At 44.4% G+C, this 27,363-nt stretch overlaps 1 protein-coding gene across 3 annotated transcripts in view; it reads left to right on the top strand.

Annotated features, from left to right (window-relative positions):
- The window catches only part of UBE3B (ubiquitin protein ligase E3B), a 143,104-nt gene that overhangs the window by 68,646 nt on the left and 47,095 nt on the right, over nucleotides 1–27,363 (top strand). For all 3 annotated transcript variants that reach the window (XM_063913237.1, XM_063913235.1, XM_063913236.1), the window contains exons 14-19: nucleotides 8,126–8,293; nucleotides 18,145–18,316; nucleotides 18,523–18,641; nucleotides 19,161–19,275; nucleotides 20,503–20,602; nucleotides 21,201–21,320. In XM_063913237.1, coding sequence (XP_063769307.1) covers nucleotides 8,126–8,293; nucleotides 18,145–18,316; nucleotides 18,523–18,641; nucleotides 19,161–19,275; nucleotides 20,503–20,602; nucleotides 21,201–21,320 — 794 coding nt within the window. The remainder of the gene's footprint in view (nucleotides 1–8,125; nucleotides 8,294–18,144; nucleotides 18,317–18,522; nucleotides 18,642–19,160; nucleotides 19,276–20,502; nucleotides 20,603–21,200; nucleotides 21,321–27,363) is intronic.

Genomic DNA, 27,363 nt, shown 5'->3' with positions numbered 1-27,363 from the left:
ATGTGGTCAGGTGGAATCTGAGACATTGAGCACAAATTGTTGGTAAAGTCTAGGGATGCGCAGGCGTCCGAGGCTATCGCGTCTATCCTTACATAACAGCGTGGGCACAGGCTTTTCATCAGTCAGTCTCTGCATTAGTGAAGCTTGTAGCGCTTCAGCAGGACAATCAGGTTACAGTAGTAGCTGCACCTGTACCCTCTATGTGCAAATCTGTGTCGTCTGCCCCTGGTGGTGCAAATGCTCAATTGGTACACCCTGGCGCAATACCATTAGTGTTCAGAGTCGGGGTTTTGAAAAGGTTTCCTCTTAAGTGGAATGCTTTTTTTTGAGTATCCTCTTTTACGTGCAGCGCATAAGTGTCTTCCTACTTCCAGGATTGCTTCGGAGGAGGGTGAACTTACAGAAACTGGCATTGTCCTGAGGAGTGAGGACCTAAAGTCTTCCCCCAGTCATGGCATAGAAGACCTGATTATTTTGGTGCGCCACTTTCTAGACTGTTTGGAGGTGGATTCCTAAGCGGAGGCTATGAGTCCTTTCATGTGTCGACGCAGGATGGTTGTTACTTTTCCTTCAAATCTTTCCCCTCTCAGTGAGGAGGCCTAGAAGGCACCAGATGGAAAATTCTCCATTCCTCGCAAATTTGCTTCACTTTATCTTCTATCCAATTGGGAACTGCCTCACGCCGTTGGTGCATTTGTCTCAACACACGGCGCTTCCTGTTTAAACATCTGCATTGTATATTAGAAGGTTGTCAAGTAAATTTTTATGGTCTCCTAGGTCATCTGACCTTGACTAGCCTTGTTATGGATGGCTCAAGCTATAGAAACTTAGGCCAACAAACTCATAAAGGACCTTCATATCTATTAGTTTGGGACTTCCCTACTGGTTTTGGCAGAACATCTTTGCGATAAAGCTGGATGCCATTATTTCCCAGGTTACCGGTAGTGTTATTCTTCCGGTAGCTGCCCGAAAAACTGCGGGGCCCACGTTTTCCAGTTTGTTGCTCCTCCTTTCGAAGTCTAGAGTCCGCTGGAGATCAATCTACCTTGGCTTCTGCTTTCCCGGCAGGGTTTCGGCTTCTAACTGCAGTTTTTCTAGTGCCAACTGACGTTTGGGGACCCAGACACCTGGCACCTAACTTGGGCTTTCTCCACCCAGTACGGTCACAAGTCGGACAGCAGTTGCTCCTGTTCAGGAACTGCTGGGTGGAGTTTTCATACCTATGCTAGTGCAGGACAACCGGCACCACACCATGTGTCAGCATACTAGAGCATTGGTGACCTCTTGGGCAGCGTGAATCGGGGCTTCGTCAGAAGAGGCCTGTTGCGCATTTTCCTAGTCCTCTGTCCACGCGTTCTCAGGTATTTGCCTCCGGCAATGCCCACTTTGGGTGTACAGTTCTCTGGTCAGGCAGCCTGAGTGTTCCCACCACTAAGGGTGGCTGTTGAACATCCCATGGTCCAGTGTCCCCCAGACTTGCTGCAAGAGAGAATAAAGGATTTTCTTTTTCATCCACTAGGGGTTACTGGAGTACTCTTGGGATATGGACGGCTTAGCAGAAACAAAGGCACTGAATATTTAAATTTAGAACTCTCCACCCCTCCATATCCCAGAGTACCTCAGTGTACGACCTCAGTGTTTTTTCCGTGCTCACAGCAATAACAAGGCTTGTGGGGACTTCCCACACTTGGTGGAAGATTTTATTAATTTTTCATTTTTCATTTTTACTTTTTAATTTTTACACTTGGCACATCCCTTCCCAGTTTCTGGAAAAACATGGGTCCGGGATGGTGCCGCTGCAAGGCAGCGCATGGCGTGTCGGTCCTCACAAAGAGCACCCTCACAGCTACAGGCAGCCCACTGTCTCCTGCAACAGCTGGACGGAGCTTACACATAGAAGCCCCGTCGCAGCCATGATCTGAGGAGCTGGACGGAGCTTACAGATAGAAGCCCCGTCGCAGCCATGACCGGAAAGCGTCGCAGACCTTCCTACAAAAGGTATGCTGGGGAAACGGGGCGGTCAGCGCAGGCTGCCGCCCCGCTGTGTGGGGTCCGTGGGTAAAGCCGACCGCTCACTACCGTGATAGCCGCCCCAGCCGCTCCAGTGCCCCGTCTGCCGCTCCGACGCCCCACGCTCCGTCCCCCTGCCAGGCGCTCCGGCCTCCCGCCAGGCGCTCCGTCCTCCCGCCAGGCGCGCCGCCCGCCACAACCGTCAGCGGTGCTCACACAGGGAGACCCGCCGCACACAGGGAGACCCGCCGCAGCTTCGCTCCGTCAGCGGTGCTCTCAGAGACAGACCCGCGCAGCTTGCCTAGCGACGCCGCGCTCCGGCCAGCCGACATCTGCTGCTCTGGACTATGGTCCCTCGCCTCCCTGCAATGAGCTTCCCGGCTCCCCGCTGAGACACAGCGCTACAGGGAGTACAGGGAAGGGGGGGGGGGGGGGGGAACCTGGCTGATTACTGCGTGGCTGCAGCTGCCAGATGCTGCAAGGGGAAAATCAATATCTATAGAAGATATTAATATTAACAGGCTGCCATATCTATAGAAGATATTAATACATAATTAACTGCAGGCAGAGCTTATATTAAATGTGACCTGCCTGTGATTGTATTGTAACCTGCATGTGATTATCAGTGTATACTAGACTGTGATTATCAGTGTATACTAGACTGTGATTATCAGTGGCAGCAGGTATTGTAACTTCTCCTGTGAGTTTCAGTGTAAGCATGGCATGGGGGACATTTTAATCATGTTTCCTGTTTCTTCCAGTGGTAATTCCAGAACATTCCTGCCCTACATCTCTACGCCACCGGAGGCGCAGGGGTGTTAGTGGGAATTTTGGTTCAGGTTTCACATAGGCCCATGTAAACTGTATTTAGCCATAAATATATATATATTACGCACCTTAAGTAAACATTTTACTGAGTCGTGCAAGTGTCTGTCCGTTGGCTATTGTGGTGTCTGTCTGTATAAGGGGTAAGGCTCCAACACAGACTAAATATAAGGTTTACTACAAGGTCTGTACATAAATCTACCACAGATTCAGTTGGTTTGTAGGTTTCCACTCCGGAAGCCGGGTCAGTCCCAGATCCTATGTTAAGCATTGGCAATTCAAATTAACTCCGCTCGACAGGAGCGGTAAGATCGGAGTCTCGGAAGTTACTCCGCCAGCTCTAACGAAGGAGTCTCAGTCTTTCCAAGGGTCCAATTTCCCTTTGGGTACCAGGGTGTTAATTTAACTGGTCTTATAATTTAATGCAGTCTGACAATTATATGTCAAACCTCACAGCGATACCTACGAGTGAGAAGGGTACATTAGACCAGCAGTCAGATAGTGCGGGGTTTTGACAACCATACATTGCTAATAACCAGTGAGTCAGTGTCTCAATTTTTACAGAGACTAAGTAGACTCTAACATCTAATCCGTCGAATTTAATAAACAACAGATCTTCAATGAGTTATTATTTAGAATATCTGACTAACATTTAACTCTATTTACCCGTTTCCACATCTAAATGGGACAATCCGCCATTGGTGAATTCGTCTGTGACAAACATTATAAAGACCCAAGATACATTTGGGTCACTAGACGCTCTATGTATGGAAACAATGACGATCACTGTTAATGAGAAGCTGCAGAGTATCTCTGTGAAGCTTCTGCTGACGCCTGTTACCTCGATTCTCGCTTTTCATCGTCGCTAGTTTCAGCACAACAAGGCCAGAAGTTGTTTGGTCCTAAATTTGATATTCAGGCCATTGCCGCCTCCGGTATCAAAACGGAAATACTTTGGTCCGACGTTTAATCCCTTTAGACTTCAGTCTTTTCAAGGCTGTGGTACAAAAACAGTCACGACTTGTAACGCCAGGGTGCTAAAGTCAACAAGCCAGTGGCTTGACGGCCTCTTAGGCCATTTCGATTTTCCAATTGTGGAAGCGCGCCTTTACACGTTACATTGGCCGGGTTTCCAGACATCCACTCATGGATGTATCCGCTATTTACAGTTTAAAAGACAAGACTGCCTCTGTCGGACGAAATTAGGCGTTTTGTCAGGTTGCCATTCAGTCTCTGCTGGTTTCAGCTGTTTTTATTTCCAGGCCTGGTACACCAACAGAGTCAGGGTTACTTATTCCCCTCTGTTTGGGGTAACGAAGCCGGAGGGCTCCGTCGCAGTCTCAATCAGCAAGTCACTTATTACAGTTTGAGAATGGATTTTCTGCGGTTAGTATTTGCATATTTGGAGCCACAAGATTGCATGATTGCGCTTGATCTTCACAATGCGTATTTACCCATTCCGGTTTGGTCACCGCATCACAGGTTCTTGCGTTTTGCAATACGCCACAACCATTAACCATTTCAGGTTCTACCGTTTGGCCTCTTGTCAACGCCTCGGGTATTCACCAAAGTGATGTTGGTGATGATAGCTCATCTCAGAGCCCTGGCGGTGACAATCGTTCCATACTTAGACGATCTGCTCATAAGAACTCTGTCTCAACAGAGGTTCCTCTTACTTGCGCTACTAACGTACACCACGGTGGCAGGTCAAGTTCAAAAACAATTGCATCTAATTCCGTCTGAACGACTTCAATTCCTAGGTATGATTATAAATACGGTAAATCAAAGAGATTTACCTACTACACCAGAAAGAACACATTATACCATCTAGTACAATTAGTGCAAAAGCCACGCACACTAGCGGTACATTGGTTTATTCGCCTATTAGGAACAATGATGTGTTTTCAAAGCGCTTTAGTTCGCCGGGTTTCACTCGCGTTTCCCACAGGGGGGCGAGGGTGTATATACTCTGGACGAGAGTCTCAGAGGTTGAGGAGTTGTAGTTAAAAAGGTCAGCGACAGGGGTTCTAAAACGGATCACGACAGATTGCTGTCTATAAATGTCCTGGAACTCCGTGCAATTTACAAGGCACTACATGCTTCGCTTTCAGTCTGTCCAAGTGCAGTCAGACAACGCAACGGGAGTTGCATACACAACAACCAGGGAGGACCGAGAAGCCGCATGGCAATGCGGGAGGTAGCTCGAATCCTCAATTGCCCAGAACACCATTAGGTGATGTTGTCGACGGGGTTCATTCCGGGAGTGGACATCTGTTAGACAGATGATCTCACCCGTCGGGATTTTCATCCAGAAAACTGGGCATTAAATCCAGAGGTATTTCACATGTGGATCCACAGGTGGGGTTACCCTCAGGTGTACATGATGGCATCTCGCCACAATTACAAACGCTCAGTATGTGTACAGAACGACAGATCACAAGGGCAGTGGCGGTGGAGGCTCTCACATTCGTGTGGTCATACAGCCTCGTGTATCTGGCTCCACCGTTTTCCGCTGCTCTCTCCGTTGCTAAAGCGGATCATAAGACAGTTCGTCACAGTCATACTAGTGATATCTCATGGGTTTCGGAGAGCTTGCTTCTCGAATCTCCAAGGAATACTCGCACACGATCTTTGCCCGCTCATAATACGTCCAACCTGTTACAACAGGGACCGTTCTTTTACCCCTATTTACCTATGTACCGCGGCTGCGGTTGACGGGGTGGTGGTTCAGACCGCCCTCTTAAGAAAAGACATAGGGCATTACAGTATCGGTTATACCAACCATGTTACGAGCTAGAAAGCCGCTTACGGCAGCTCATTATTACAAAATTTGGTGTGCCTATATAGGTGGGTGTGAAGCTCGGAAGTTTCCGACATCATCTTTCAAGTTACCCGTATTCTGTTCTTTTACAGACGGGGTGGGATGGAGAACTGCGTTTATCTACACTGAGGGTGCAGGTATCTGTGTGGTCAATTTATTTTCAAAGACGTTTGACTCTATTGCGTCGGTACACACCTTTCTACAAGGTGTCATCAGAGTGCAGCCTCCATTTATCCCACCTACAGCGCCATGCGACTTGAACCTGGGTTCAGATTTCTTACAGTTTTCATATTTTGAACCCTTACAACAAATGGGGATTAAGTTTCTCACTTGGAAAACGTTTTTTTTTCTTCTAACCTTAGCTTCGGCAAGGGTTTTGTTTTCACATTTGGGTGCCTTGTATTCCAAGCCACCGTATTTGGGTTTCCTCATGACAGAGCGGAACTTCGGACGAATTCCGATTTCTTATTTTTCACATCAATAAACCAATAGTGTTTCCTGTGTTGACAGCACATTCTAGAATTCTGAATGTGGTACGCGCATTACGCGTTTATATGTCCCGAACGTCTACAGTTCGTAATACGGAAACGTTGTTTGTTCTCTATGATGCTGCCAACTGGGGTTAGCCAGTTTCTCAGCAGACATTATCCAGTTGGATAAAACTGACTACAAGTCAGGCTTACCTTAAGGCTAAGTTACAGTCGCCTACGTCAGTAATAGCTCATCACACAGGTTCTGTGGGAATGTCATGACCAGCTGGTCGTGGAGCTTCTACGACGCGGCTACATAGTCTTCAGTGCACACGTTTGTGCGCGTTTACACGTTTTGAAACGTTTGCGGCATCAGCATCTAGCTTTGGCCGCCTACTGTTACAGGTGTCAAACAGCTCTCCCGCCCACGAGGGAAGCTTTGGTACGTCCCAAGAGTACTCCAGTGACCCCTAGTGGATGAAAAAGAAAGTAGGATTTTGGTACTTACCAGGTAAATCCTTTTCTTTGAATCCATAGGGGGCACTGGACGCCCACCCAGAGCAGTTTTACCTGGGTTGTATTAAGCTCAGAGGAGCTTATGGTAACACATTTTCACCGATTGGTTCAAATTATAAAGGTCTATCGGTTATGGTGTCAACTGTTTAGTTGACAGTAACGTTATGTGTCAACTTTGTTGTTGTCCGTTATGTTATAGGAATTCTCCATTGTCAACCTCTCTATAGTTCCTGTTCGCTCAGTAAAAAACACTGAGGTCGTACACTGAGGTACTCTGGGATATGGAGGGGTGGAGAGTTCTAAATTTAAATATGCAGTGCCTTTGTTTCTGCTAAGCCGTCCATATCCCAAGAGTACTCCAGTGCCCCCTATGGATTCAAAGAAAAGGATTTACCTGGTAAGTACCAAAATCCTACTTTTGGTCACTTACTGCTGTTTCCTTTCCTCTTAAGCAGGCTGGGGGACACTGCGTTCCCTCCCTCATGCTCAGTCATGCAAGGCTTTGGTTCTTGACTGTCTTTTTCACTACTGGTTTGTTATGTTTCATTGGATTACTGCTATTCCATTCCGGACTCTTTTAAAGATGTGCTGGAATTCTGGGGCTGCAGGGGGGAGGAGCTTAGGTTTTAAAGTTACAGTAGTTTAAGTGCCAAGCTCCTGACCAAACTCAGCAATCCAATGGTCTAATGTCCCCCAGCCTGCTTATGAGAAAAGGATTCAACGTTAAGTGATCAAATACCCTATTTTTACTAATACTCAGTATAAATACAGTAAATACTGTAGAGCAGTGCAAGTGTTCATTAGTTTTTTAGTTCCAGACAACCCTAATTATTTTCACTTTCCTTCTGTAAACAAATACTGTTTCTTTAAGAAATTCATGTAATATTTACTTACATTTTGATCAGTTCTTACATTGCACATGCATTTTTTGATTAATCGTGACTTCCCCGTGTTTACCCTGAATAATTAGGCTTTTATTATAGATGTATTAATTCTATTACTAAGTAGGTTTTATTTTTAATTGTTCGATGCTTATTGCTCAAAAGTATAACCAAATCTTGTGCAATGCTTATGAAGATCCCTAAGGTAATAGAATCCAACATTGTTTAAGTTTCTAGGCCTGTCTGGTAGATGGAATTTATAGTTTTAAAAATCTTTTTCTATTTAATCACGGAGGACAAGCAAATGTGACATCTTCCACAGGTTTTGGATGGATAAAGAAAAAAATGATAGAAGCGATTGAACACTTAAAATTGTTTTGTGGGATCACTGTCTAGATCTGTCTTAATTTAATTTTAACTGGTTTTTGTTTTCATTTTATTTATTTGTAACAAATTTCAATCAATGCTTTCAATTCTATATTAAAAAACTATTAATTTAGATTTTGTTTTTTAGGGTTTGATTTACATGAAATTGATCAGTATTTATACATTTTTTTGTTTTGTTTTTAATCTAGGACTTTTTTCTTTTTTCTTTTTTGCAGACCTTTTTAAAAGGGCATTCCAGAAATCTGCCTCTGTCCGCCATATCTTGAAGCCAATCGGAGGTAAAAGAGTAGACTCACAAGAGGTGCAGAAGGTTTGCAATATCTGTGTGTTGTACCAAACAGCACTTACAACTCTCACCCAAATTCGGCTTCAAATACTTACTGGTCAGTCCCATTTTTTGTAGTTTTATGCTGATGTCTTCTAGTCAATTTTTTGACCAAAATGAACATTCAAACATTTTTCCATACAGCAATGATATATGGGGTTTCATTTCCATCTAGGTCTTTAGGTTGTACAGTAAGATTATGATTGATCCAGCTACTATACTGACCTTGGTCCCTTGTTTTTATGGCAGTGGACACCAGACAGGATTGCCGTTTGCCACCCTCTGGATTTTTTTTTGTTTTTATTCAGACATGTTTTTTATTGAAGCGTCATGTGCATAAGATACAATTGCATTATTCAGAAGCATTAAACAATATTGCCAAAAGGGTGTTAAAAAAATGTAAGTGTCGCATAGAGTGATAACAGTGAAGAGTTATAGGAAACATTTTACAGGTTGAGTATCCCTTATCCAAAATGCTTGGGACCAGAGGTATTTTGGATATCGGATTTTTCCGTATTTTGGAATAATTGCATACCATAATGAGATATCATGGTGATGGGACCTAAATCTAAGCACAGAATGCATTTATGTTACATATACACCTTATACACACAGCCTGAAGGTCATTTTAGCCAATATTTTTTATAACTTTGTGCATTAAATAAAGTGTGTCTACATTCACACAATTCATTTATGTTTCATATACACCTTATACACACAGCCTGAAGGTCATTTAATACAATATTTTTAATAACTTTGTGTATTAAACAAAGTTAGTGTACATTGAGCCATCATAAAACAAAGGTTTCACTATCTCACTCTCACTCAAAAAAGTCCGTATTTCGGAATATTCCGTATTTCGGAATATTTGGATATGGGATACTCAACCTGTATAGGCAATGACCAGTGAAAATTGTTTATCTAGTGTATAGATCTACACTAAAAAGGCCTACAGTCAATAGGTCGACCACTAATGGTCGACATGCATTAGGTTGACAGGGTCAATAGGTCGACACATATTTTGTGTTGTTTTTTTTTTTTTTTTTACAATTTTTGATGCATTTACTATCCATGTCAACTATTACCTTTAGTAACCTTGGGGCGAGCGAAGCGGAGCGAGCCACCATACCCGAAGCATGGCGAACAAACGCATTTCAAATAATTGGGGTAAAAAATGTTTAAAAACACAAAACAATACCTACATTTTTTTTGTGTGTGTCGACCTTTTGAACCTGTGGACCTTTTGACCCCGTCAAACCTTTTACTGTCGACCTAATGACTGTCTATCTTTTTAATGTCCGTTTTCTGTATCAGAACCTGAAAATTGCACATAAAACTGCATGTCTCCACCGTGAAAAATTACAATATAGTTTAATTAAATGATTCAATTCAAACATAAAAGAAAAAGGTTTCCGTCCCGTCCCCTCCCCACACACCCAGGGAAACATCCCTCACACTATTATAAAGAACAAGAGCAAAAATTCCTCATCACATCAAAATAGGAGGGTCGCCAATCAGCTCTCCAGTCAAATACAAAGATTTATAACGTAAGCTTCTATGAATGTGACTCTTAATTTCAGGCGATCGATAAAACTTTCCCACATTTCAAAAAAAAATTTGGTCTTGGATCCTTTATCTAAAATTACCTCCACCCAATTAATTCTTAAAAGATAAAAGAATTTTGCTTTAAAAATGGATAGAGTTGGGGCGACTAAGGGGTTCCATGTTTGAAGGATGGCCTTACGAGCGGCTGCACCAACTGCCATCAGCAGTCATCTACCTCCAGTGGTGATCCGGGGATGAGTGGGGATAATCCCGAAGACAGCCCATTCGGGTGTAAGTGGCAGGAAATTGACCAGGGAGGTCTCTGCATACACCTTAACCTGCAACCAAAAACTCACAATTAAAGGGTATTGCCAAAGACAGTGATATAAATTTGCCATGGGCTCCGCACATCTATAACAATGTCACCCACTCTGTTGCCCTTTCCAGTAAGCCCTTAGCATGTTTTCTCCTCACATCCTGTTATCTTGGGTGTGTTGTGGATAATATTGGGTTAAATGCTGACGACATGTTTTGTTTTGACTTACACCGATTGCTCTTTAAGGTGTCTGCTTGACATGGTCAATGTCTTTGCAATTTATACTGGTCTTATTATTAACTAGAATAGGTCTAATATATTTCTATTGAGCAATTCTACCCCTGTTACGGACTCATTTCCCTGACAAATGCAATTTACCAAAGGCGGAACTAGCGGCGATGCAGCCAGTGTATTGCACCAGGACCCGTCGCAAGTGAAGGGGCCGGTAGCTGCTTGCATACAATGATGCACACTGACTCATTCGGGGATATTCAGTTGTTTGAAAAACCAGTTGGGTGTCTGTTTTTTCCTATCTAATAGACAGAAAAAAACAGACACCCAACCGACTTTTCAAACATTATATGCTGTTGCCAGTGCCCCAGACTTAGTCGCTGCCTGAACACGGAAACTGGAAGGGTAAGCATTGCTGAGTGACAGCGGTCCAGGCCTGGCCGGAGGGAGGGGGTGGGGCTGATCTCCCTTTTCTCCTCTCAGCTCCACCCCCTAGACTTGGCAATGCGGCCATGACTGTCCTTCCTAGTTGTAATTTATTACTGAGTGACAGTGGTGACTGTCCACCCAGCACAAGGAGCAGGGAGCTTAAGCAGCAGACATGCAGGTACCGTGCACAGACTCTTGGAAGCCTCTGAGTAACTTCCTGCAGCCTCGTCCTGACCTTGCATGAAGTCTGGAAAAATGCTCCGCTTTGGGTCCAATTTACGCATGACATTGTGTGTTTACAATAACATACATTCAATTTGCAGTGCGAGACAGCCAGAGGGGGTGAGGGGCCACTCTCCCCTCTCCTTCCTTCTCCTACTTTAAACCTTATTTCTCCAGAGCCTTGCTTCCTAAAAGTGTAGCTCTGCTTGCCTCCCTCCTTAGCCCACTTATTTACTGTTCTCAGCAGCGTTAGGCATCCGGATCACTTCTGGAATAATGTGTAAGGGGCACTTCTGCTATGTGGCGTAATGTGAATAAAGAGTACTACTGTGTAGCATAACGTTTATAAGGGACTCTACTGTGCAGCGTGACATGTGTAAGGAGTACTATTTTGTGGCATAACGTGTATAAGGAGCTCTACTGTGAGGTGTAACATGTATAAGGGCCTCTACTGTTAGGTGTAACGTATATAAGGGGATTTACTGTGTGGCATAATTTGTATAAGGAGCACTACTGTGTGACGTAACGAATATAAGGAGCACTACTGTGTGAAGTAATGTGTATAAGGAGATTTACTGTGTAGCGTAACGTGTATTAGGAGCACTACTGTGTGGCGTAATTTGTATAAGGAGCTCTACTGTGTAGCGTAACGTGTATAAGGGGCTCTACTATGCGGTGTAGCATGTGCGGGCTGGAGGGGACAGCAACGGGGTGACGATGCTCCGTTTTAGGGGCGTGTTTCGGACAACGCGTGGGTGTCTGGACTGTTTGCGGGGCGGGCCACGGCTGCTGTGTGAGGTCACACGCAGTTGCTGCCCCCTTAACATGGCGGGTAGCCGTCTGCCTTCACAGCTAGGCTGCGCAGGCAGAGGGCTACTGTAAACAGTCAAAAGCATCACCGCCGTGCATTGCTCTTGCATGTCTGCAGGGGGGGCTGGATCCGGCATGCGAGGTGGACGTGCCCTGTGCTGGGCCGTCTCCCCCGCATGTCAAAGAAATTGATTATAGATGTGCGTTTTCTTGCACATCTATGATCAAGTCTGTATTAGGCCCCATGTCATATAGGGGGTAATTCAGATCTGATCGCCTGGCAGCGATTTTTGCAGCCCTGCAATAAGACAGTCACTGCCTACAGGAGGAGTGTATTTTAGCTGTGCAAGTGTGCGATCGCATGTGTAGCAGAGCTGCACAAACTGATTTTGTGCAGTCTCTGCGCAGCCCAGGACTTACTCAGCCGCTGCGATCACATCAGCCTGTCTGGGACCGGATTTGACATCAGACACCCTCCCTTCCAAAGCTTGGACACGCCTGCGTTTTTCCAGACACTCCTTGAAAACGCTCAGTTGCCATCCACAAACGCCCTCTTCCTGTTAAATCTCCTTGTGAACGCTCATGCGATCGGATCCTTTGCACAAAAGCGTCGCTGACCGGTCATCCCCCTTGCTGCGGTCTGTCGCGGCTGCACATTACGGTGCATACGCATGTGCAATTCAGGCCTGATCGCCCGCTGTGCGAAAATGAACAGCAGTGATCAGGTCTGAATTACCCCTATAGTGCGCTCAACATAGCCATATCATCTAAAATGGAGTAGAAGGGTATCTGTTGCCCTCTTTCTGCAGCTCTCAGCTTGTTGCAAACAAATACATGCAACAACCCAGTGCTCACCACGTGGAGGAGGCTGCTGCTCAAGTCCAACCCTCCGCCCACCCTGTGATGTTATAAGATGTTCAGCAGATCGAGCAGGCAACAGATGCAGCAGGTGCAAGATTTTTTATTTTTTAGTCGTGCAGTGCAGATCGCCGTATACTGATGTTATGGTATCTGGTTCCATTGGCACGTTATGATACGTTTCACCCCATTTAGGGAAAACAAATTGAATGTCATCATAAAGGCTCTGGTACGTGGCAGGCATTGGCTCTTTGTAAGCCTCACTGTAGGACACAGGAATTTGTTGGTTTTCATTTATATCTATGACATTGGGCCTAATTCAGACGTGTTCGCTCACTAGGGTTTTTTTTGCAGTCCTGCGTTCGCATAGTCGCCGCCCATAGGAGAGTGTATTTTCGCTTTGCAAGTGTGCGAACGCATGTGTAGCAGAGCTGCACAAACTGATTTTGTGCAGTCTCTGCCCAGCCCAGGACTTACTCAGCCGCTGCGATCACATCAGCCTGTCCGGGACTGGAACTGACGTCGGGAACCCTCCCTGCAAACGCATGGACACGCCTGTGTTTTTCCAACCACTCCCAGAAAATGGTCAGTTGACACCCACAAACTGCTTCTTCCTGTCAATCTCCTTGCGAATGCCCGTGCGAATGGATTCTTCACACAAACCCATCGCTGAGCGGCTATCCGCTTAGTACCCGTGCGACACGCCTGCGCAGTCTAGACCTGATTGCTCGTGTTACGAAAACGCAGCCTAGCGATCAGGTCTGATTTAGGCCCATATTGTGTTTTGACTGGGGATTCTGTTTTTCCAGATGCTACAGTATGTTTTTCCAGATAATTGAAGAAAAGGAGAGGTGTTCTCTCACATTGCCATTTTCCCCAAGCCGGAGTGCTGGGTCCTTGCACAGCAGTTGGGATAAAAAGTCCTTTGTTATGGAATTAGTAAGCCCTGAGTACGTTGGTTCTACCATAACGGTTCTTAAGCATTTCCTTTCACCATCCCTTCCAGGAAAAAGGTACTTTTGTAGGGTGAGTAAATAAAGCATAACTCCAAATGCAAATTAGTCTACGCCTGCACTGTATGACTGCGAGTTATAACTTCTGGAGCCATATAGCCAGCTGTCCCCATAATTACTGTGGAATTTATTACTCCATATGCATTCAATAGGGCCAGACCAAAGTCTGTGATCTTTACATGCCCGTCTGCGGTCAGCAAAACATTCTCCAATTTTAAGTCCCTGTGTATTATTCCTCTGGAATGCATGAACTTCAACCACAGACCAGTTCTGCTGCAATAAATTTTATTATGGTTGGGTCCAGCAATGCGTTCTTTTTCATAAAACGATGCAGGTCCCCTGACTCAGTATAGATAGCTGTTTGTGTGTAAGACTGTATATCCATAAGTTAGAAACTTACTCTTCTGTGCCAACTGAAGTACCCGACACTCAGCTAAAATGTCCTCAGTTCTCTCCTCAAGATCTTAACAGCTACTCTTTCCTTGTGAATTGCATCTGTGGCAAGCATCACTGTGCCATAACCTCCCTTTCCAAGTAGTGAGTGGAAAGTAAATGTTCCCACTGTTAAGGGGATAGTGTCTGTACTGTGGCGGCTGGTGGGTATATTGATGCTCTCTTCTGGAGTTTGCTGAACTGTCCCATCAGTAATTATTATTGTGTCAGGCATCGCTGGTATGCATTTATCTTCTTGAGCTGGTGGGATGCCTTGTTGTGCTTGGCTAGTTGGAGTTTGCTGAACTTGAGGGATGTCTGGTTGTCCTCTCCTAAGTGCTGTCCCATTGTCTTTTTATGGCTGTTTTGCGTGCAGCTGATATATGTGAAAAGTTTTATCCTTTTCAAATTCTAAACTTTTTCACCAGTTCAACTATTAAAAACCTAAAATGTTTTCTTTAATCCTGCCACTTTATCTGCCACTGTTTTCCACCAGTCATATGAGGAATTATTTGCTTAATGTGGCTTATTTCTCATGAGCAGTGTAGCATTGCTGCATAATAAATTATCTTTTATTTCATGGTATACACATGCTCAGACAGTTCAGTGATATCTTTTTTTTTTTTTACATTCAATTTAGGCAGGCTCCCCCAGCTCTGTATAATAGCAACACTTCCTTTCTCTCCACAGAAACAGGTGCCTTTCTACACACACAGAGCCTGCATACAGGGTACAGCTGGTAGCTAAGGGGATTTCCTTGACAAGGGAAGTAAATAATTTTTTTTTTACATTGTACCTCACTCTATCCTCCTGCCGCTCTCATTACACGCACCCACGCACTCTTTCTCTCTCTCGCTATATATATTTATTTACCTTGAGAGTGTGCACGAGACTGTGGGTATCCTGCAGTGGGCAGAGTGCAACCAGGTCATTCTCTCAGCCGTGTTCATTCCGGGAGTGGAGAATTGGGAGGCCAACTATCAAAGTCGTCAAGACCTCCATCCAGGAGGATGGGCTCTTCATCCGGAAGTATTCAACGCTCTGGTGCACAGGTGGGGTCATCTGTAAGTGAACCTCATGGCATCCAGGAACAATCGTCAGCTTCCTCAATACATGTCCAGAACTGGAGATCCTCAGGCGGAAGCCGTACAACCTCGTCTACCTGTTTCTCCTATTTCCACTTCTTCCTCGGATCCTCCAAAGAATTAAACAAGAACACATCATGGTTATTCTGGTAGCGCTGGATTGGCCTTGGAGGCCTTGGTTTTCTGACCTGCGATCTCTCACCCATGGCCTCTTCTTCTATGTCCGGATCTGTTGCAACAAGGTGCATTCATTCATCCAGGCTTACCGCGGCTATGTTTAATGGCATAGCAGTTGAGGTGGACATCCTCAAACAGAAGGGAATTCCAGAAGCTGATATTCCCACTATGTTGCGTGCTCGTAAACCCACTACCACCGCATCTGGCGGTCCTATGTGGTTTGGTATGAACGCAGAAGTTTCCCATATCACTCCTTTCGCCTATCTCGATTATTGCGGTTTCTTCAGGCATGGTTGGATGCCGGCCTCCGTCTGGAATTCTTAAAGGTGCAGGTGTCCGCTCTCTCCATTTTCTTCCAACGATGACTGGCACTTTTACCGGAAATACAGACATTCTTGCAGGGGAAAAAAAAAAAAGGATAATATGTATAAAGAATTACTTTTATTTATTTGTATTCTTTTAATAGTATATAACAAAAAAATAATAATAATAATATATATATATATATATATATATATATATCTCAATTAAAAAAACTCTAAATCAATAAAATTCACATTACTGATTACCATTCACTAACTGAGGAAGCCGCCGAGGGTGATAGGAGGCGGAGAAACGCGTATTGTGACTATCAGCAGCAGTTACACGGACCCTCTCTGTTTTACAAGTCCCCTGCAAGCCTGTGTGGAACGGGATCAGAATCTCCGGATAAGGCTCACGGAAAGGAAATTCAGCTACCAGAGCCGGGAGCGAACCGATCTGTTCATTTGTCCACAGACGGCAAACGGGGTAAAGTGAATTTATTCCTCTGAATAGTTACATGACCATGTAGATAACTTAGCACTAATGGTGCAAATAACTGTTTTCCATAATGGAATAAAAGGACTCTAATATCATAATAAAACACACTGTGGAAAGGAAAATAAATATATCACTGTGAACTTCAACATATTCCAGCCGAGTCCATCAATTAAGTCCAATTAAAAACGGACTGAAGATAATGTTCTGGTGATTATATAACAGAAACTACTTGAATGTGGACATTGCCATGCTATTTTAGAGTACTAAGAATTGCCTTTTAACGGAGTATAAATGTATAAATAAATAAGATATATTTTGTTGCAAACTATAGTGGAGTAACTATTTTTTCTACTCTGCAGAGACTGTTTTGATATAAATAGAAAGCTATTAAAATAACAAATAATTAGAACAGTCTCTGGAGATCGGAAAAAAGGGTGAGATACCCATATGATATATACGGAGAGGGTGACTGTGAATTTTATTGATTTATAGTTTTTTTAATTGAGATATATATATATATATATATATATATATATATATTTTTTTTTTTTTTTTTTTTGTTATATACTATTAAAAGAATACAAATAAATAAAAGTAATTCTTTATACATATTATACAGTGTGTCGGCGCTTTCAAAATTTCCTTTTTTTTTAACTTTGGTTATATAGGGGCTGAGTACCTCTTGTTTGTTGAAAGCAGCGATAGAACTGTAGATTTAATTACTGGGTACCTGGTTGGCGCTGGGAATATTTCCTTGTTTCTATTCTTGCAGGGAGTCCAGCCTTTGTTTGTTCCACCTACGGCACCCTGGGACTTGAATCTCGTGCTGGATTTCCTCCATTCTAATACCTTTATACCTTTTGGAGGAAGTGGCTCTGGCGTCTGCACGAAGGGTGTCGGAGTTAAGTGCATTGTCCTGTAAATCTCCATACATAATTTTCCATAATGATACAGCTGAATTGAGAATGCATTCTTCGTTTCTACCGAAAGTGGTTTCATCTTTTTATATCAATCAGCCTATTGTGGTTCCATTTCTAAAGGAAGATTCTGGGACGTCTTCCACCTTAGATGTGGTTCGGGCTTTGAAAACTTATGTTGCTAGAACTACAGATTTATGGAAAGCTGATGCTTTTTTCGTATTGTATGATGCTTCCGTCAGGGGTGGCCAGCTTCTAAGCAGACCTTCGCTTGTTGGATCAGGTTAACGATCGGTCAGGCTTGTCTTCACAAGGGTCAAAGGCCTCCGGTGTCAATTTCGGCTCATTCTACCCATGCCATTGTGCTCCTCGGCTGCTGGTTGTGGGGATACCACGACTCAACTCTGCCGGGCGGACACTTGGTCTCACATTCATACCTTTGTAAAGTTTTACAAGTTTGATACTTTTGCGGTTTCAGCTTCTAGATTTGGACGTTTAGTTCTTCAGGTTCCTCAGCGCTCTCCTGCCCAGGGGGGAACTTTGTGAAGTCCCCAGTGTAAAGGATGTCTCCCAGTGTCCCCTAGTGGCTGTATAAGAAAAGGGGGTTTTGGTACTCACCGATAAAAAATGTTCTTGTAGGCCAAAGGACACTGGATGCCCACCCAGCACTGTTCTCTTGCCTTGATTGTTGTTCAGGTTGTTGTTCTAATTGTTCTGTTTATTCTCCCCTCGTTGTAGTTCTGTCTCTTGGCTCCTATCTCCTCTCTGCTCATTCTTAACTGAGGGATGATAGGGAAGGAGCCTGTTACACTTCTTGATTTATTTAAAGTGCCCAGCTCCCTATAGCCACCGTCTATACCCCCAGGGTAAATGATGTCTCCCAGTGTCCCCTGCCTACGAGAAAAGGATTTATCGGTAAGTACCAAAATCCCATTTTAACATTATGTAGGCATTTTGCATTTAGCAATTAGGAATATTCTTACTTCCATCAGTATACAGATATATCTGGTAACTTTATATGATTGTGCTAGTTTATGTCATAGGCATAAAACGGTCTCTTCATTTGTCACAAGGTCTCACATACCTGGATGATCTTCTCCCCAAGCTATGGGCTTTCATCTGTGAATTGGGACCTCAAGGAGGGCTGAAACTCTTCCTAGAGTGCTTGAGCAATGATACGGAAGAGTCCTGCAGACTTCTGGCCATGCTAGTTCTCTTCTGTGACTGCTCCAGGCACTTAATTACGTGAGTGTTTACAATATCTATTGCTGGATCTAAATACTGTGTATGTAATGTCTGCACAGACTAAAAATATTAATACCCCATAATTGACATTTTCAGAGCTGAACCATCAAAGAAGCAGAAATAATTTACCCATTTTATATTCTGTGTGTTACCGCTCATTGAATGCTAAAATCTATCAAATGATGGTGTTTTGTTGTGTCTGACAGGATTCTTGATGATATTGAGGTGTATGAAGAGCAGATATCATTTAAACTGGAGGAACTTGTCACAATCTCTTCCTTTCTCAACTGCTTTGTGTTCAAAATGATTTGGGACGGTCTCCTGGGTAAGACTGGCAGTAGGGCACAGAATCACTGTGTTCATGTGACCTTCTACTGATGGACTTTCATGACTTTTTCCATTTAATCCATAACCTTTCCTCATTGTAGTTCCCATTTTGTAACTATTCTTTACTCTCAATAAACATAACTCCTACTCCCTACACTCTGACTGAAGCAGAGGTGAAAGCAAGTACAAGTTGAGCATACGCATAAATGTCTGTTTCCAGATGCATCTTTTATAACAAGCGTAGTGCTGGTGCAAGTATGCATTGATATTGATGACTGCTATGAAACCAGGTGTATGGATAGGGGAGGTCCAGCTGCAGAGATGCATATAGCCTGCGAGTAAACCCATTTAGTGCCATGCACACAGTGCATGAGAACTGATGCCCACTGTCTTTTAGATTGATTAACATCTTAATTTAAGCAATATTACTACCGTATAACCCATAATGGAGTTACACTGCTACCAACAACATTTCGCTCTCTGTTATGTGATGTTTGCGTGTGTTTGTTTTTTGTAGAGAATGCAAAAGGAGAAACCCTTGAGCTTTTCCATTCAGTGCACGGCTGGCTGATGGTTCTATATGAGCGAGATTGCCGCAGGAGATTTGCTCCAGAAGACCATTGGTTACGAAAGTGAGTGTGTGTGTGTGTTATAGGATGTGTGTGATACATTTTTACAGCAGTGTTTTGGAAACAAAAGAAACTCCTAAATTCTTAATCAATGAAAACAAATCCTGACATGGAGGGGAAGTAAAAGTGGTACGGTTAACAAAGATAGTTGGTGTAGGGGGTTGTGGTGTGAGGTAGTACGCTAATAAGTAGAGTGGGAAGCACAGCATTGGGGAAATAGGTTTGTAAGATCGGGGGGCCAGGTATGCTGGTAGTGTAGAACTAGAGAAAGCCTAGCTACAGTATATTGACTAGATTGCTTAGATTTCAAGCACCCACAGCGATAGCAATGCGCAGCCCCGTGCATCGCTATAGATGGTGTTAGATTGGCCTGCAGCATGTCACCCGCTGGGTGAAATGAGCGCCCCCCCCGTCTCCCCCCGCACGCTTAGCACACATCACGCTGTGCTGAGCGGTGGGAGAGATGTGTGCTAAGCGGTTCGCTCAGCACACATCTCTCCCACATCGGCCTGTGAATACGGGCCTTTAGACTGAGCATAGCTTGGTGCATGCACTGTGTAGCATGTAAAATAGAGCTAGTCCTCCAGATATGTTAATTGACACTGATTAGACTGTGTACATCCAGTTTCTTTTGTTTTAGCCCACATTTGTTAATCTCACACATTAGTATTTTTGGGCATGTTTTAGTATTAGGAGGTGTTGGTATACTTACACTTCTGTTCAGATATTGCCGTAAAACTCAATTTAATTCTCAGTTGTTTATCACAGTATGTATCCTACTTTGGGTCTGACCATCCATGTGCGTTTTTGGGGGAGCAGCGCGGCATTGGGAAACGAGGCGAATGGGGGCGGTCTGGGACCGTTTTCAGGGTGGCTGCGTGACTCCACATGCAGCCACTATGGAAAAACAATGGCTAGATTGCGAATGCAGAAATAGATTGCGAACGCATCGGAAGGTGGCCCCACACATACTGGGTGGCCGGCCCTCAGCATGTGCAGAGATGAACGCAGATCTTGCTGCGTATGCAGCCATCTACGTTCATCTCTGAATAACCCCCTCAGTGTCTAAAGATATGATGTAGTAGTTGGCTTCTGACTTAATTGCCCTGGTGTAAGGAAGTTAAATTGTTCTCTTCATTCTGACAGGACTTATCGGTCTGAATACATTCTAATGATTGTATAATACAGATAGTATGATAGTATAATACAGTACATTGTGTGATCTTCCAGGGATCTTAAACCAGCTTTGCTCTTCCAAGAACTGGACAAGGAGAGAAAGAGAGCCCAATTCTTGCTTCAGTACATCCCTCATGTCATCCCACACAAGAATGTAAGTAGCATTGAAAGTATCCCTAATCCATATTGGAAATAAGTCATAATTGCCGCTATCCATTACATTAATATAGTACATTAATAAAGCCTGTCATATTCAGACAGGGAGTCACTCTATACACCATCCATCGGGATCCCGACGCCAGGATACCAACAACTATTCTCCCTCTTGCGGTGTCCACGATACCCCTGGAGGTAGAATAAATAGCGTGGCGTGCATAGCGCAGTGCCCGCAGCATGGTAAATGCAGCGAGCCCGCAAGGGGCTCTTTTGCGCTCGCCCCGCTGCCGGCATTCCTGCGGTCGGGATCCTAGCGCTGGTATGCTGGGCGCCGGGATCCCGACCGCCGGCCAATCATAGTACACCCATTCAGACAGGCAGACGCCAAAACGTGTATCTTTGTTCCTGATCAACGTTTTAAAATGCATTGGGCTGTCTTTATATATTTTATGTATCTTTAAAAGCTCATACAAATTCTGCCAAGGAATGTGATAGTTTACGTTCTTCTCTTCTACTGTAAAAAGTCACAGTTTATGTTACCTGTACTTTTCACCTGCACTAGACTGTAAAAATGAGCTTCTTTTTCTGTCCTGCAGAGAGTCCTTTTGTTCAGGAACATAGTTACTAAAGAGAAGGAGAAGCTGGGTTTAGTGGAGACCAACATTGCTTCTCCACATGTTACACACATCACTATACGTCGATCACGAATGCTGGAGGTATGTAATTGATTACGAAACAGCAGACATTTTGTTCATATTGCGACATATTATCTGATGGAAAGAACAGTCACTCAATAAATCTATTCTGCCCAGTATAAACAGTTTATTTTCCACATGTAAACGACATGCAGCATAACCATTAGGGGTTATGTCAGCCAAGCATTTCAGGATTGTTTTCTGTGATTTTATAAATGTGGAAAATTGTAAAATCGTGTTTTACAGCTGAAGTACTGAATAATGTAGTCCATGGAACCCACGCTTCTACCTTCACATGAGAATGATTTAGCGCTGCAATTGATGGCTTGAAGCAGGGGTGGGGAACCTCAGGCCCGCGGGCCAGATAAGGCCCGCAAAGCAACTTGATCCGGCCCTCCCAGGCTCACCTAACCAAGGGAGATGCTGGGCGCCTGCTGAGATTTTGTTACTAGCGGGCGCCCGGCTTCTTCCCTTCCGCAGCAGCCGGAGGCAGGAGCTCACTCCTGAGCTCCTGCTTACGGCTCTGGCAGTGTGCGTGTATGCCTGTGCGGTGCTATGGAAGAGATGTCATGACGTCTCTCCCATAGTTCTGAGGATCGGGCAGCCAGGCAGAGGGCAAGGGTCCGGAAGCAGGAGCGGGGCTGGTGAGTATTTTGTTTTTTCTTTCTTTTAATGTGTGTGTGTAAGCGGCGCTACTAGGGGGCATATCTACTGGGGGCAGGCTAATTTTTAAGTTGATAATTTTTGTATGGCCTCCGAAGGATTTTATAAATATACAAATGGCCCTTGGTAGAAAAAAGGTTCCCCACCCCTGGCATAAAGCAGTGAGCGCTAACTGATAGTGTTTAGTGGTTATAATACGGTTTGCTGCTAGTGGGGTTAAAGAGATCCTCCTATCCCTTTTAAAACAGTAAAATATAATAGAAATCCCAGTGAATCACCTATAATTAACCAGTTCAATAAACTGTAAAAAATAATTACAGGAATAAAGAAATGCTAAAAAATAAATAAATCTTACATTCAAATATAATATTTATTGAATTGTTAAAATATGCCAATTTATACTTTCAAATTATTGTCAGATATTCTTCTGTATCTTAAAAGCCTGAATACCAGTATAGAGACACACAACTGGACATTACAACATGTAAAAGTTCATAAAAATTAAAAGTGAAAAGGCTTGATGAAAAATAATTGATCATTTTAAATTGTCTCCGCAGTATACTGTATATGCAGTTGTAAACATGTAGACCACAGTTCCAGTATTATATATTCAAATATTTATAGTTCTCAAAGAAAACTTGTTGAGAAATACATATTGTGATATTCACTTTAAGGGGTGTCAGATTCCACTCACCCTTTTCCTGATGGTACTGTAGTATTTACCATTGGATTGAATAAGCCCAAGGATGGATATTGGTAAGAAGGGTTCTGCCAGCAAAACACAGGTACTTGTATCTATCGTCAAATGCTGGTCCTAGACCCTGTAGCTCCTCCTTCAACCCGTTTCACCTTGTTGGAGTCATCAAGGATGTACGATGTGCTACATCTCGATTCTTCTCTAGAGATAAGTTTAATGCAGAGATTCTCAAATGCAGTCCTCAAGGCATCCCAACGGTCCAGGTTTTAAGTTTATCCATGTTTGGCCACATGTGACTAAATTAGCACCTCAGTCAATTTGATATAACCATCTGTGCTGAGCTATGGCTATACCTAAAACCTGGACCACATTTGAAAATCTCTGGTTTAATGTAATCTCTCCAGTGTTTTTGGACATGTCTCCGTCCAATAAACATTATAAACATGCCCATTATAAATATAATTTATAATATATTACCTTGTCTACATTTTTAATAATAATCATATAAATATAATGAATATTGCCTTGTCAACAATTTTTATATGGTGGGAATAGGTGGAAAAAAGCCCTTTGTTCACCATGTCTAACTGAAAACATCTTATGCTTCTGAAATATTTTCTACAAACATTTGAGCAGACCGTTTTTGTTCATTTACCATTTGCAGGAAAAAAGGTCTGTTTTGTGATTATACTAGAAAAACCACCTAATTACGAAAATAAGATTTTAAACCTACCGGTAAATCTTTTTCTCCTAGTCCGTAGAGGATGCTGGGGACTCCGTAAGGACCATGGGGTATAGACGGGCTCCGCAGGAGACATGGGCACCTATAAAGAACTTTTAGTATGGGTGTGCACTGGCTCCTCCCTCTATGCCCCTCCTCCAGACCTCAGTTAGAGAACTGTGCCCAGAGGAGATGGACAATACGAGGAAAGGATTTTGTTAATGTAAGGGCAAGATTCATACCAGCCCACACCAATCATACCATATAACCTGGAATTCCCAAAACCAGTTAACAGTATGAACAAACAACAGCATCGGTCCATAACCCTTATCTAAGCAATAACTATATACAAGTCTTGCAGATTTTCCGCACTGGGACAGGCGCCCAGCATCCTCTACGGACTAGGAGAAAAAGATTTACCGGTAGGTTTAAAATCTTATTTTCTCTTACGTCCTAGAGGATGCTGGGGACTCCGTAAGGACCATGGGGTTTATACCAAAGCTCCCAATCGGGCGGGAGAGTGCGGATGACTCTATAGCACCGACTGAGCAAATGCTAGGTCCTCATCAGCCAGGGTATCAAACTTGTAGAATTTAGCAAAAGTGTTTGAACTCGACCAAGTCGCCGCTCGGTAAAGCTGTAATGCCGAGACGCCTCGGGCAGCCGCCCAAGAAGAGCCCACCTTCCTAGTGGAATGGGCCTTTACTGAATGTGGTAACGGCAATCCAGCCGTAACATAAGCCTGCAGAATCGTGTTACAGATCCAGCGAGCAATAGTCTGCTATGAAGCAGGCGCGCCAATCTTGTTGGCTGCATACAGGACAAACAGAGCCTCTGTTTTCCTAATTCTAGCCGTCCTGGCTACATAAATCTTTAAGGCCCTGACTACATCCAGGGACATGGAATCCTCCAAGTCACTCGTAGCCACAGGCACCACGATAGGTTGGTTCATATGAAATGAAGACACCACCTTAGGTAAAAATTGAGGACGAGTCCTCAGTTCTGCTCTATCCACATGAAAAATCAAGTAGGGGCTGTTGTGCGACAATGCCGCCAATTCAGACACCCGCCTTGCCGAAGCTAAGGCCAATAACATGACCACCTTCCAGGTGAGAAATTTCAACTCAACCGTATTAAGGGGTTCAAACCAGTGTGACTTAAGGAACTGTAACACCACGTTCAGGTCCCATGGCGCCACTGGGGCCACAAAAGGAGGCTGGATGTGTAGCACTCCCTTCACAAAAGTCTGGACTTCTGGAAGAGAAGCCAATTCCTTCTGAAAGAATATCGACAAGGCCGAAATCTGTACCTTAACAGAGCCTAACTTCAGGCCCATATCCACTCCTGTCTGTAGAAAGTGGAGAAAACGGCCCAGGTGGAAATCTTCCGTAGGAGCATTCTTGGCTTCACACCAAGATACATACTTCCTCCAGATACGGTGATAATGTTTCGCCGTCACCTCCTTCCTAGCCTTTATTAGAGTAGGTATGACCTCCGGAGGAATACCCTTCTCAGCTAGGATCCGGCGTCAAACATAACCGCGGTAAGTCTTGGAACGTGCAGGGTCCCTGCTGTAACAGGTCCTCCCTTAGAGGAAGAGGCCAAGAATCTTCTGCGAGCATCTCCTGAAGATCTGAGTACCAGGCCCTTCGAGGCCAGTCTGGAACAATGAGTATTGTCTGTACTCTTTTCCGTCTTATGATCCTCAACACCTTTGTGATGAGAGGCAGAGGAGGAAACACATAGACCGACTGGAACACCCATGGCGTTACCAGAGCGTCTACTGCTATTGCATGAGGGTCCCTGGACCTGGCACAGTACCTCCGAAGCTTCTTGTTGAGGCGTGACGCCATCATGTCTATTTGAGGAACTTCCCAAAGACCCGTTATCTCTGCAAAAACCTCTTGATGAAGTCCCCACTCTCCTGGATGGAGATCGTGTCTGCTGAGGAAGTCTGCTTCCCAGTTATCCACTCCCGGAATGAAGACAGCTGACAGAACGCTTACGTGATTTTCCGCCCAGCGAAGAATCCTGGTGGCTTCCGCCATCGCGACTCTGCTCCTTGTCCCGCCTTGGCTGTTCGCATGAGCCACGGCTGTGACATTGTCTGATTGAATCAGAACCGCTAGATTGCGAAGAAGACCCTCCGCTTGCCGAAGGCCGTTGTATATGGCCCGTAATTCCAGCACATTGATGTGCAGACAGGACTCCTGGCTTGACCGTAGTCCTTGAAAGTTTCTTCCTTGGGTGACTGCTCCCCATCCTCGGAGGCTCGCGTCCGTGGTTACCAGAACCCAGTCCTGAATGCCGAACCTGCGACCCTCTAGAAGGTGAGCACTTTGCAGCCACCATAGGAGAGACACCCTGGCCCTGGGGGATAGTGTTATTTTCTGATGTATTTGTAGATGGGACCCGGGCCACTTGTCCAGAAGGTCCCATTGAAACGTCCTCGCATGGAACCTGCCGAAGGGAATGGCCTCGTAGGCTGCCACTATTTTCCCCAGAACTCGAGTGCATTGATGAACTGACACTCTTTTTGGCTTTAGCAGGTCTCTGACCATGTTCTGGAGGTCCTAGGCTTTTTCCAACGGTAGAAAAACCTTCTTTCGTTCCGTGTCTAGTATCATACCTAGGAACGATAGTCGAGTTGTTGGAACCAACTGTGACTTTGGCAGATTGAGAATCCAACCGTGTTGCTGGAGCACTCTCAGAGAGAGTGACACGTTCTTCAGTAATTGATCTTTTGATCTCGCCTTTATCAGGAGATCGTCCAAGTATGGGATAATTGTGACTCCTTGCCTGCGCAGGATCACCATAATTTCCGCCATTATCTTGGTGAAAATCCTCTGGGCCGTTGAAAGCCCAAACGGCAACGTCTGAAACTGGAAATGACAATCCTGTACCGCGAATCTCAGGTACTCCTGATGAGTGGGATATATGGGGACATGAAGGTAAGCATCCTTTATGTCCAGTGACACCATAAAATCCCCCCCTTCCAGGCTGGCTATTACAGCTCGGAGTGATTTCATCTTGAATTTGAAACGTTTCAAGTACAGATTTAGGGATTTTAGATTTAAAATGAGCCTGACCGAACCATCCTGCTTCGGGACCACAAAGAGGGTCGAATAGTACCCTTTTTCCTGTTGGCTCAGGGCAACCCCGATAATCACTTTCTGTTGACACAGCGTTTGAATTGCAGCTAACACTACTTCCCGCTCTGGGGTAGAAGCTGGTAAGGCCGACTTGAAAAATCGGCGTGGGGGCACCTCTTCGAATTCCAGCTTGTATCCTAGGGAAACTATCTCCATCGCCCAAGGATCTACGTCTGACCGAACCCAGACCTGGCTGAAGAGTCGAAGGCGTGCCCCCAACGGTGCGGACTCCCGCAGGGGAGCCCCAGCGTCATGCAGTGGATTTTGTAGAAGCCAGGGGAGGACTTCTGTTCCTGGTAACCCGCCGCGGAAGGTGCTCTTTTCCCTCTACCCCTACCTCTGGCAAGGAAGGAGGAGCCCCGACCTCTTCTGGGCTTTTGCGACCAAAAGGACTGCATCTGATACTCTGGAGTTTTCTTTTGCCTTTGGAGAACAAAAGGTAAAAAGGTAGCTTTACCTGCGGTAGCTGTGGAGTCCAGGTCCGCGAGCCCAGCCCCAAACAACACATCACCCATATAGGGTAAAACCTCCATATGCTTTTTTTGAATCCGCATCACCCGTCTATTGGCGGGTCCATAAGGATCGTCTCGCTGAAATAGCCATGGCATTGGCTCTGGAACCCAACAATCCAATGTCTCTTTGAGCGTCTCTCATATATAAGACTGCGTTATTAATATGTAAATAAATAAACACTGGAAGGCTGAGTGCCTTTACATTGCATATACACAGTTAAAAATAAAAAATAAATAAACATATATGTAGTATTCAAGACTGTGTCCTAGGCCTCAGGACTTGCTGGTATTTAGACACAACTTAATGTGTTGTTTTCCT

Source organism: Pseudophryne corroboree, chromosome 1 (assembly GCF_028390025.1).
Source record: "Pseudophryne corroboree isolate aPseCor3 chromosome 1, aPseCor3.hap2, whole genome shotgun sequence".
Classification (NCBI taxonomy): domain Eukaryota; kingdom Metazoa; phylum Chordata; class Amphibia; order Anura; family Myobatrachidae; genus Pseudophryne; species Pseudophryne corroboree.
Note: the sequence above shows the minus strand (reverse complement) of the source record. Positions and strands in the feature narration are given on the sequence as shown.